The 12,851-nt window shown below is 41.5% G+C and overlaps 1 protein-coding gene across 9 annotated transcripts in view; it reads right to left on the bottom strand.

The window, feature by feature from the left end:
* Positions 1 to 12,851, bottom strand: part of LOC115425349 (membrane-associated phosphatidylinositol transfer protein 2) — a 43,451-nt gene that overhangs the window by 18,632 nt on the left and 11,968 nt on the right. For all 9 annotated transcript variants that reach the window (XM_030142827.1, XM_030142828.1, XM_030142831.1 and 6 more), the window contains exons 2-6: positions 7,882 to 8,126; positions 3,877 to 4,091; positions 2,067 to 2,188; positions 1,208 to 1,441; positions 768 to 1,103 (exon numbers count right to left, since the gene is read on the bottom strand). In XM_030142827.1, coding sequence (XP_029998687.1) covers positions 768 to 1,103; positions 1,208 to 1,441; positions 2,067 to 2,188; positions 3,877 to 4,091; positions 7,882 to 7,959 — 985 coding nt within the window. In that variant the 5' untranslated portion in view covers positions 7,960 to 8,126. The remainder of the gene's footprint in view (positions 1 to 767; positions 1,104 to 1,207; positions 1,442 to 2,066; positions 2,189 to 3,876; positions 4,092 to 7,881; positions 8,127 to 12,851) is intronic.

Raw genomic sequence — 12,851 nt, 5'->3', positions numbered from 1 at the left:
CTTTGTTTATTTTTAGTAATTGTTTATGGTATGTCTGGAACAACAGCATATAAGTATTTTGTGGAGTTATGAGGCTTTGAGAAATGATCAGTTTTTAGCTACATTTTGGTGCCGCTTTTGTGGATGTTTTATTACTTTTTTCAACCTTGGAATCTCAGAACTAAAAGGTTTTTCAGCTGACACTCAGCTGAGGTTTGAAGAAGAAGCCATCCCATTTTAACTTTTTTGTAATCAACTTTCAAACTTTCAACCCCTAACAGTTGGGCAGAGTGTTCTTTCATGCTACACTGAAATAATCACACAAACAGAAAAAGCCTTTACTAACTTCACACCAGCTTAACATTTGACCTTGTTGAAGTCTTTGCATTCAGGTCTCAAATATCACAGCTGGTGTTTGTGGTTGTGGAACACTTGATTTTCTGGTTAGATAATCAGAGCTACTAAGGTGTTAAGAAACAAGATGGAAAACCAAATAAACAGGACTTGCAATGTCTTGTGCAGCCATTTGGTTCATAAGGTCCCACGTAATGTGTTCTCCTCCTTGTTCTGTTAGTTATTGTCGTTAAATGTTGTGTCACTAAGTCTTGGGAAGTATGACACATTTCAGAGGAATACTCTGATCATTAAGTCTAATCAAATAAAATAAAAATGAGGATATAGAGAAAATCCATGTGAATATAAAATTCATGCAGGCCCCCGTGATATCAGTCACACTACTGCCTAGCACACTACCACAGAGATGTGACAGAGAAGAACAAAGTTCTCACCTCCTCTCTTGGATGAGCGGGAGGATCGAGATGAGGTGGACCACTGCTTGGTGAGGACACCTCTTGGCTGCAGCGTCTCTCCGCCTGAGCTGACCACAACCTCCTCAGCTTCAATGGAGCTGATCGCCTCTTTCGCCTCCTGTTCTTTATCTGGCGATGGTGCACCTCCGTTAGCTTCGGTAGCCTCCTCTGCCTGACTGAACTGAGCCATCTTCCGGGCCAGGGTCAGCTGGGTTTCCAGCTCCAGCTGCCTGATGTCCTCCATGGTCAGACCGTACCACTCATCTTGCCAGCACCAGGCCTGCCGGTGGGCACGCACCATCACCTTCCTCAGTCCTTGAGAGAGATGAAGGGGTATAAAGTGTCAACATGATAACAAAAAAGTGTTAAAAGTACTTTTTCCTCCCCTAGCTTAAAAGAATCTGTAGCTGCATACGCACCAACATCATGGATGAAGCGTTCAATCTTAGACTGCATGCCCCAGTACCGGAATTCCACTTTACACAGTTTGTAGGCACACATGATGGGAGACTTCCCTGGGTTATTGTTGTATTCCTCTATCCAGTCATCCCGCAGAGGACCCCTCTGGGTCTTCATTGACTTGTAGAGCCGTGGGTCCTCCTCAGCTTTGTACTCGTGAGGGGGGATGGGATCTGTCACAATGTCGATTGGGTCTGCCGATGAAAATTTGAGATCAGAAAAATTAGCAAATTATGGCATAAGATTTGTTGATACATGAATGTTATTACATATTCTTGATTTTATTTCTTCTTTAATATCATGTAAGGGGTTGGAGGAGTAAAACGGTGAATGATTTTACACTAAAGGCGAGATATTTTTTATTACTGAGTCTATCTAGCAGCCAAATATATGCAAGAACAATTCATTGATTAAATTATTATAGTCATTGAGGAAACTGGGTCACTGCATGCCCTACAACCATACATTTCTAAGCAGCTTCATATTAGATATCAACACTACCCACAGCAACAACAAAAAAAACAGTTGCAGCATCATCAGACTGCCACAAGTGGGCCTCACCTACTATTTCAGACAGAAAAGGGCAGAAATAAGGAGACCATTAGTTTGAAGGCTCTATAATAGCTACACTGTAACTAGTGATCTGGAAAGTCAAAATAGAACAATGATATAGTGTAGTAGTATAGTATAGATATAATGATAAGCTGATATAGTGGACTAAGCTGATATAGAGGACTTTCAAAGTTAACGTAGCCTGACACATGACCACATGAGCATCTGACTTTGTTGTTATTCAGTTTCAGGATTGGCTGGTCTTACCAATGCTCCTCTGCCTCTTCTCTGCCCCAGACATGTTAAAGACATCTGCTTGGTTTCCTGTATCAGGTTTGTAGTATGTCTCAATGTCAATGGAGAATTTCTCAACAAAGGGACACGTGTATCTGAAGAAGAAAGAATAAGAACATGAAGAAATTATAATTGCACAGACCATCAGAACTGAGCAAATAGAGTTTCAATTAAGCTGCTACACTGTAATGAAAACTATTTTAATTAAGGTGGCAACCCCCTCCTGCTACTGAGAATAGAAGATGTATGAGCCATGCCCATCTGTTGTATCGGAGGTGTCTGTGGCAAAGCTGTCACTGGTTGAATAGACGTGTCAACAGGCACTTGCAGTCTATCAATATTCTGACAGTATATTCAAGGGCAGATCTCTTTTCAGCACCTTCACGTTTCTGTGTTTGTCAGGGCCCACACAGACAAACAGACTGACACTCTGAGAATGAGGGGCCATCAACATCAAACAGCCTGGGAGCTCCGCCGGCCAGACGGCAATCTCATGGTCTGCGCTGTAATATTCTGACAACTGCTCTAAGGTCTTTATTCTCTCCTGGCTTTGACTGAAGAACAGGAATTAAGGGGGGACTTCACATTAAGTATCTTGAAACTCACTGCACATGCATGACACTGATTCACTGAATAGACTGATTTTTATTTTCTCAACAGGTGGTGAATTAAGTCTATTTCTACACAGCCATAACATTTTGGCCCTTACATTTAAAAGCCAAACTACTCTACATGTATGCATTGGTAGTAGAACTTCAGGAAAGTCTGGTTCTACCAACGGTACAAACCCAGTTGTCAGCACAGTGTAATTTTCTTGCAAGTTATGCAGATTTTTCTACTGTTATCAGCCCTTGTTTCTTTGCCACAAAAGCACCTTGTAACAAATCCAGCTGATTTCAGCTCCTCTTCATTAAGAACTGTAACAGATGTCTGTAAAGCCCCATTTGCACAGGACTAGTGTAACCTGGGGACCTCCGCTGATTTGGAAATTAAATTCCCGAGTGTTTCATGCTGTGCATTTACACAGGAAAAGCAAAGTCTGTTTTTTACTCAAAATATACTGACACTGTTCCCCAGTTCTAAAGCCAAGGCTAACTAATAATAGACGAGCATTTACAGAGAGCTGTTGAGCCTGTTGAAAGATAGAAAAAAAAGTTCCTTACTGAACACTGTAATCTATCTGATCACCTTTTGAGATTTTTCTCCTCCAAAGAATTGAAGTTTAAGGTTAAGATTTGTGGTTGTCCACAGATAAAAATGTACACTACTTACAATTCAAGTAAGAAGTGTGCTACTTCTATGCCCAAATTATGGACATACAAGATTCACGTAGAAGATTCACAAGCCAACTTCTGTAATCATTCCAAATTACCAGAGGTCCACATGTAGTAGGCCTACTAGTCCTGTGCAAATGGGGAAAAGTCAATGTGTCTCTAGCATTGACTGTGCTCAGGGACTGGAGGAGAGTAGATGTTCATTAGTTTGTCAACTAATCAGCAGCGAGATGTGAATGACTCCTCAACTGATGTACATAGATCCCCTTAGTTTGCAGAGAAAGTCTTCTTTTGATTTTGTTCTAGATTACTCATGACTATTTAAAATCTAATATTGACAAAATAAAGAATCTTAATCATATATAAATATCTAAGCACTGGAATTAGTTTTTCCTTTGGTGGCTAATTTATAACACTGTAGAACATAAATTCTAAGATTGCATTATATTATATAAAAATAAGAGTTTATGCAGAGGGGGATGTGGATGTCCTGCAGAAGCAAAGCTCACCTGGTACGAGTATAAGGATAGGCATTCCAGGATTCTTCTTCGACTCTTAGCGCTGCTTTGGGCAGGATGGAGCGGAACCAGCTGGGAATGTGCATGCCAATGTGGTAGACCTTATGGGTGTACTGGCCCGTCCCACCAGGTCCATCTGTGTAGGGCTTATTTTCAAGGATCTCCACCCCACTACCTTCACCACAGCTCTCTTCTCTGCTCTTTTTCTGTAAGAAGGAAAATAATACTGTAAATCTGCAGACATAATGTGTGTGACTATTTTACAAATATGTACAAAAGGGATCATGCTGAATCTCACAGCCTGAAAATACATCTTCCTGAGTAAATTAGATTAATTTCATCTGAAACAAATAATGACTGAACACTGCACTCTTCACAGATGACAATCTGTCAGTAGCCAGAAACACAAGGCAACACATGGACCAAATGAATAGCTTCCTGTCAGCTTGTCTGTTCTGAATTGCAAATCAGGAAGTCCAAAACCAGCTAATGGAGCCCCACCCTACCCATATTTACATTCCAGGTAGGAAGGGAAGCTGGGTGGAAACTACACATGGATTTTGAGGAGGCTCACAGCTAGGTGGCTTGAAGCTTAAAAAAATGACACTGTATGGCGCCCAGAAGACTTATGATTGTTTTAAAATCAGTGACACAAGAAACCAGGTGAGCACAGTCCAAGTGCTGACAATACCAAACAGCAAAGAGAGCAAAGAGCAAGGGCCATAAATGTCAGGAAATTTCTTATGTATAATCTTTCTGCTTCTCTTACGTGTTGCTTTCTGGTCTTTTCTACACATGCAGTTCAAAGTGCATTAAACTCAGGGCTACCACAGTATTTAATGCAGCACTGAGATCACAGTGAGAATAATCCTCAAGTTGATCCAGAGAAGAGAAGCAATACAAGTGAGGTGGTGATTCAGTGAAGTAGGAAGGAGGAAGCCATGAGGCGACCAGTGCTCCGGACCTCATTACCTCTGACAGGTCATTCATTAGCCACCCGCTCTGCTCTCAACAGCCTCGACACAGCTCACAAGACACAGCACAGACACCACAGTACCATCAAACTGGTTGTATACACAGTTAGTGCAGGAAGCAGGAAACCAACAATGGATCAAAGCTGACAGTGTGCTGTATGCATGAAAATTATACTACAAAAACTACACTAAACTGACCAAATGCAGCCATACAGTACAGAACAATGAGGCTGGAATGATGCACATGTAAAAAATAAATGTGCTTACATATGCACTGGTATGTTAAAGAGAGAGATTGTTACAGGCAAAAAAAAAAAAAAAGACAAATCTTTGGGGTACAATCCTGGGTAGAAATATTGTGGGTGGTTTTGAGTGAGGTCTTCCTTTAATTACACAGATGACAGAGAACTGTGGCCTGGCAAACTGTGTTCCTTCTTCCACTGCCTGAGGCGATGGATGATTCTGTCCAGTTCACTGGGAGAAGCAGAAAGATTACAAAACAGCAGGCAGGGTGCAGTTGTTCCCTCAAGGAAAAAGGGGAAGAGAGCCAGGCCAGGTAGATAGCATGCTGAAAATCAAATGAACACTGATTCTAATGAAAATACTTAATAGAAACCTGTGCTCTGTTTATTTGTACATGGGATATAAACTGTACTTCAGGATGAACAGAAGTAAGAATAAGCAGTTACACCATCTAGTGCATTCACAGAGATAGGAGGTTCTTCTATACAATATATAAAAATGATAAAGTGCTGTATGTGATGATAGTTCATGGCCTACTCTAAAATCTTTTTGCCATATAGGCCTCTCTTGTCCACCTTCAAACAGATATTTACAAAATGAAACCACAATGAAAGGCCACTGTATGTATTTAGATCTGACAGGATGGGAGTCACATCCTGTTTTTTTTTCATTCTTGTCTTGCCATTCAGTCAGTGAGGCGTTTCCCGTTTGCTGCATTTCACTTCGCCCCTTGCTTAGTCAGAGAATGATGGATGTGTGTGAACGAATGAGACACAGTGAGATCCTCTCATATTTAATTGTTCACACTGTTCTCATTTGCTTCGTACATTACTGCAAATCCCTATGCAATGATAATGAATTTACAATTATCACAAGCAGAGGCAGGGCAAAAGAAGGCGAGTGCAAGGAGGGCTGGGGTAGGTGCAGATATGGCCAGGCTGTCCTTAGGCCCTGATTTCATTTATGTGGCTTACACCGGGGATGGATCACAGGCAGGCAGGCCTACATGCTGCAGTTGCCCTGGTAACATGCAGCAATGAAGTGAGGGTATCCACACCAGCAAAAATCCTCGTTTCCTCTCTGCTAAGAATTCAGCTCTCTCTCTCTCCCTCTCTCTTTTACTTCCACCCCCTCTCTCATTCTTCCCCTCCCTCCTTCGAAGCTTCTCTTTTTATCCTCCATTTCCTCGTTTCATTCACTCCCTCTCTTGAATAAAACCTGACCACCGGCATGCTGCTGATGTCACGGTTGCCATAGTAATAGGAGCCTTACAGCAATGAGGCTGAACGCAGAGGGTGAGGTCAGAGGGAAAGGTAACTATGGGTCTCTAATGTAAGCATTCCTTTTCACTGACTTTTTTACATGCTTAAGAATGCACACACAGAATGCTTGTCCAAGAATTAAGACACTGGAACTTTGTTGTTGAACCATACGCCTTTGCCTGACATAATCCAAAAAATAATACACTGTGTAAACCATATGGGACCTAGACGGAGCAAAACAAATACTGTTGTTATTTGTCTTGCATAATTGATAAGCTGTGTCTTCATTCTACAGTGCCAAAGAAATTATTGAGTGTGTAGAAGTGTGATCTATTTTTGCACAGTGTGTTCTGTCTGTATGCTTCAGGGCAGGTCTGCTGAGTCATGCTCCCAACTATCTACAGATCAACTTGATTACCTGCCTGTTTGGTACACCGAGGGGAACATTAAAAAAACAGCACACGAAGCTGTCAACTCAAAACTCCGCTACAATTTTCTTGACAGATAAAACTTTAGGAACTTGTTTGGCTGCGATGGGTAGCTGATACGCCTAAAATAAACCTGTCAAATTAAGATGCTAATGTGCCACTGGACTACGTTCACTTAATTCTTATGATTCTTGTTGTCTGTGACTATGGTAAAAGACCACAGAAGAAGAGGTACACTCAATATTTAACAAAATGCATCAAACAGATCTAATAGCAATTGGCTCTTCCACAAACTTGTGAAAAAAGATGAGAAAAGACTGACACCAATGAGGAAACACAACTGCTGAATTTTTAGTGCCAAGATCTGCCATGTGCCTAAAACAACAACAGAAAAAAGACAAATAAGTGCCTAAAATAATGTGGAAAACATTTTAAAACAGTGGCTAAATAAGGCAGAATTTAAACCATAAACTCGTCGCTGACTCATTGCTATAGATGCCTCTCCTGTGTACTGGTATCCACAGCGTACCTAGCAGTGCCACTGGATTAAATAAATCTTCCTTCATGTGCTCATGCCATATTAAGAGAAACATGTTGCCACATAGGATAACTGAAAGCTGTATAAATCAGCCTTTCCTGCTTGCAGCTATAAAGCTCTTACAGTCTGCAGCTACTGGTGTGATTAGACAAATGAAAACTGTCCAGTGCAGACAAAGCTGTATGTCCATCTCTGTCTCAGTAGTCTTTGTGTATACCAAAGTGTGTGAGAGCCCCCACCCTTTTCCTGAAGAATCACACAGCCTGTGACATGTGGAAAGAGCCAGCTTCAGAGAGTTTAAATTGGATAATCTATCAGCACACAAGCCGTCTTTGTTCACTTACTCCACTAGCGTCAGACACCATGTGACCAATCATTTCATAATTGGGCATGGTACACGCTTGAAAACCCCCTGCTGCGTTAATATTTCTCCTCTCCAAACGCTTGTTACTTTTGCCCTCTTTTCTGGCTTGCTTGGTTGTTTTTGGCAACATATGTACGTAGGTGAGTGTGGGTAAGAATTTGTTGAGGAGCACTGTGGGTAAACTCACCTGGATCATATAGAGCTGGGCGATGCGGTACTCCTCCACACTCATGGGCATGGGGATGCGGTACTCCTTGATAAGCATGATGATTTTTGGAGGAAGGGGAAGAGGGGATGAGGGAGAAGATCAACAAGGGAAGGGGGGAGGAAGGGAGGGAGAGAGGGAAGGGTGGGGGAGAGGGGACAGGAGGGACTCAGAGGCTCCTATATGTGAATTGTCAAATCACCAGCTCTATTCCTCATGGATGGTTTCTGCAGAGGTTAAAAAAAGACAGACAAAAGTGCAACATAAGTAACATGTGAAAGCATCTTTAAGTACCTACGGAAAAGAATTAGTAATCTTTTTCGTAGCCTCAACATGTTGTTAAGCCAGATGATGGACCTTTCAATAGACTTTCTTCAAACAGGTGTCCATCAACATCCATTGCTCCAAAGCAGAAAATGTCAGCAACAAATTCCTTCATCATGAACAAAAGATGTCAGCACACAGGGTAATTTCAGAACCTGTGAAATTCCTCTATGCATAACCAATAGTTCTCGAGGCTCACCGGCAGAAGAACAGAAAAGCCGCAGTGTCATTCAAAACATATGTGGTTACTGTGAATCTGCTCCGAGCATCACCGCTGTGGCTCCATCCAGCCTGTCAGATCTGAGTAAGGCACTTCTCAGGATAAACTTCTCTTCTTATACACAGGCCACAAGCTCTGTGCATGTGTGTGGGGCGGGTCACCAGAGAATACGGAGAACACCCGTGCCTTGCCGACGGTCCCAACAGCCACCCCGTCTCTCCCATCCCTTCAGCGCCGTCACATGGGGGGGCTCACTCAGCATAAGAGGGATTACAGTTGAGTGGGGAGCATTACATAACGTTGTAAGAGCCCCCTGTGCATGCTCCAGGTTTCACAAATAGCAGCCTTAGAATTACACAAAGAATTGTTGTCAAACCACTGGGCAGAAAGGGGTAGGCGTGGGCTATACATACGCAACGTGTGGGTGGCGTGAGTTGCAGAAGTCTGCTTTGACCGCTAAGGGAAGAACAAGCTCTCTAAAGCCAAGCAAGCGCAAAACAACATCCTGACTGTACAGCAGTGTACTGTAGTGGGAGTTTATCTAAATCCAATACCACAGGTGTCAGATAAGGTAACACATTAACTGAAGAGGGCTTAATAATGAAAGGATGATCATCTAGGTGAAAAACCCTTCAATGACACAAGCAAAAACTAGAAAAGCACTCGGAGAGCGCAGACCTCCGCCAAGCGCAAAAATTCCCCACATAATCGGTGATACAAATCCTACATTTATTTTTTAAAATAAAATCCGCCTTCTGGATCAGATCCGGATCAGCCTTTGAAATGTGATAGAGGACCCCATTGTCAATTCCTGAGTTAAATTTCATGAGTTTTGGTCAATAAGATATTTGGCGAGAGATTTGGCGAGATATTGGGAAACAAAAATTTTGGCCCCATTTCCCACAATGTTAACGAAAATTTCAAAGTGATCCAGAATCCAGGATTTCTTCCGGATCACCCCCAAAAGTTAATCATTTCTTCCTTATCCCATTTCCAACAAACCCTGAAAATTTCATCAAAATCTGTCCATAACTTTTTGAGTTATGTTGCACACTAACGGACAGACAAACAAACAGAGAGACAAACAAACCCTGGCAAAAACATAACCTCCTTGGCGGAGGTAATTAACAACACGGATTCTGTTCAGCAAGAATACTGTATGTCCATATTCTTTTCTGATTCTTTTCTCGCACATTTTTAGTACAGTGGTTTTGGGTAAGTGCATTCAGTAAATACTCATACTTCAGAAAACTGGGTAAATAAGTTGTGTATTTACCCATATACACTATCTAGATATTTTTTTTATATTTATCTATTTTACACAACTATAAATTCTGGCACTCAACTCTTTTGGAAGTTTTTATGATAATACAATTCACAAAATAATAATATTTTTGTTATGTTTTTATGGAGTATTGTGTTGAACTGTGTTCACTCACTAAAGCCTTCTTAAATCCAAGAGTTTATGCTTCTGTGGATAAAGGAAGACTGCCTGTAATCTCTTGTGTAACAAGTCTGAGACAATTGTAAATTTCATTTGTATCTAAGAAAAAAAAACTCCAAGCACAAGAAAACCTGATAACTTTACTCCTTGGACAAAAAACAAATGACACAGGCACCACCTGAATTCAGCTGACCACTTGGATAACCCCACACATACACCATGTTCACTTATTTCCCAGGGCCTTTGGCATACAGCCATTCTGTCTAATCACACTAATCACACACATATTCCCACTGCGTCACTTATCCAGTAAACAAAGGCCAGCTTTGGTGAGACTGTTGGCATCATTTGAGGGCTCACGCCTGCAACTCACCACCAAACACAGACAGGACAAGGATGTACAGTGTGTAACTTCTCAACCTGAGGCAGGTGCTTACTAACTATGATGTGTTCTAGTTCAAAGAAGGTAACATTGTGTTCTCAAAATTCTTCATATAAAATGCCTTACACAGAAGAACAATGCATTGACAAAATCGGAGCAGAACACCACATTACACTGAAAATAACCACACTCTTGGGAAAGGATGGGGTAAAACTAGGCTAGCTGGAAAGGCCCAGAGAAAAGCCTCCAGCTCAGGAGATTCTAGATGTTAGAGCTGAGCTTTATGAGAGGACATCACAATTCTCATCCATGACAACAGTGATAATAAACAGATTAAAACCTGGTTCAAGAATGTTACACCAGCATGAATGTGGTTTGTGAATGATGCTACAGTGCATCTCTTAAAATTTTCCTTTTAGCCAGAGATTGTGTGACTTTGGCACACACTCATTGTGAAACACTAACACAGATTCCTTTACTTCCTGATAATTTACTGGAGAATGACCATTGTACATTTAAAAGTCTAAAGGGCAGAAACTAATTGGTTCCCTGAACAAAAAGCTGAGACCATGCATGTGAAAGATGAAAAGTGAGACAAAAAGAAATAGGAAAAATGAGACTGACAAGTGACTAACCAGGTGTAGCATTATTCTGTACAGCATAATGTATTAGAGCCTCAACACTGAACATGGACTTGTACCGATGCAGAAGCATGTGCATCCTGCCGGGCAGCATCATGACAGTTTTACTTCTTCCTGGGGCCACAGCAGTGACTACATGATTGACTGATGTTATTAATCATCAAAGACCTATTAACAGAGGCTAACTGTATGTTGCAAAGCCCAGGTTAGGGTCTTAAAGTTGGAATTTGCGGTTTCATTATTTCGTATTACATTACATATTATTAATATATTACAACAATGCATGGATCTAACCTATCTGACATTTTACCACCTATCAGCTTCCCAGGATGTTTCTCTTTGTCTAGGTGTTGTTTTTTTCAACTTAAGACATCAAGGCAGCAACTGAAAGACACACCCAAATGGTGGATACCACAAAAATGTGTTTTTTACATGTCTGATTGTGTAGCATCTTACTAGCATTATGACTAAGTGTATTTTTTTCTTAACAAAACACATTTTGTGTTAGCCTGCACTGTGAGTTCGATTTAGTATGCAACATCTTCTCCTTTACACTCACACCTGAATTAAGTGATTTAAATGCTGTACACAACATAGGACCTGTAATGTATGATCCACCAGCAGCCCCGAGAGAAAACTGGCACCATGCTTGACCCAGAAAAAAGCACTCTCACACACAGCTTAAAAATAGCCTGGTCACAATAATCCTAGCATACGCAAGCAGAGTGCTTGACGTTGTTTGTTCAGAGAATATGCTCATTCCCTTCTAAAAATACAGTCTCTGCCCCCCTCTAGGCGGTGACGCAATAGCAGCACACGCCACTGCACAGTACAGCACTCATCACAAAGCAGCCTGCAATGTTCCTGCTCATGTTTCGATATAAAATGAAGCGCCATACCTCTGCCCACCTCAGATTTTTTACTCTGTTAAACCCGGGAGTAGCTGTGGCAGATTTGTGCACCCTGGTGAATTACACTGAGACTACCTCCACTATGACCCTGTCAGGGCTGCTGACCCATGAGGAATGCCATAAAATCTCCAACTCTACCATCATTTCCAGTTACATTATTCTGCACATTTTAAGACTTAACTGAGATTTAAAAAATACCACAAAGTATCAGCTACAAGCTTCTTATAGTTTAACAAGCATCTAAGAGTAAAATGTTTTTGAAGTTTCCAGATAATATTTAGTATCACAGAAGCCATAAGGAGTGTGTTTGTAAACACAACTACATCTGTCCAACTGCTGGATCTGGTATAAACAAACAAACGCTCAGAGTTACCACATCTGCTCACCTCTAAACAGGGATAAGTGTCTGACCTAAACAGAAACCTGCTTATTCCACAAAGCAAAGACTGGATTACGCTTCACAGAACGGATGCTCTTCTTGCCAATCAAACATTAAAATTCCCTCTCAACTCTGATATCCATTTTCCTTGCCTCCTCGGGCTACCACAATAATAGGAAAGGGCGTCAGCAAAATTGGTAAAAAGATGCACCATACAAGTTAGGACAAAAGGCCAGATGATCAGAGGACTGAGAGCAACAGCTGGACACAAAACAGATTTCTGGGCTGAGGTGTTGACTCATGGGAGGAATTTTCCTAAAGGCCACAACAGAGGCCTCCTTTAAATTTAGCCTTTGTTTTAGAGAGCAACACTTTGCGGTAGAGCAAAAGAGGAGGTGGTGAATCCCACAGAACCCTGGGGGTGGGGTGGGGGCAGGGTTTCCCTAATGACCAAAGGCGAGACCCCTTTAAAATACGAGTGGAAAATTTTAACCCACATACTGCCTAAAATACCATAGATCAGTTTCACACAGCACTACAGAGGTAACTTCAGCTATGACAACCACGGCAAACACAACCTCAGCCTGAGACAAGAACCCTTGATTGAGTTGATAAGCTTATGCTGCAATCCAGATAAATGTCAAAAGGCTT

Source organism: Sphaeramia orbicularis, chromosome 9 (genome assembly GCF_902148855.1).
Source record: "Sphaeramia orbicularis chromosome 9, fSphaOr1.1, whole genome shotgun sequence".
Lineage (NCBI taxonomy): Eukaryota > Metazoa > Chordata > Actinopteri > Kurtiformes > Apogonidae > Sphaeramia > Sphaeramia orbicularis.
Note: the sequence above shows the minus strand (reverse complement) of the source record. Positions and strands in the feature narration are given on the sequence as shown.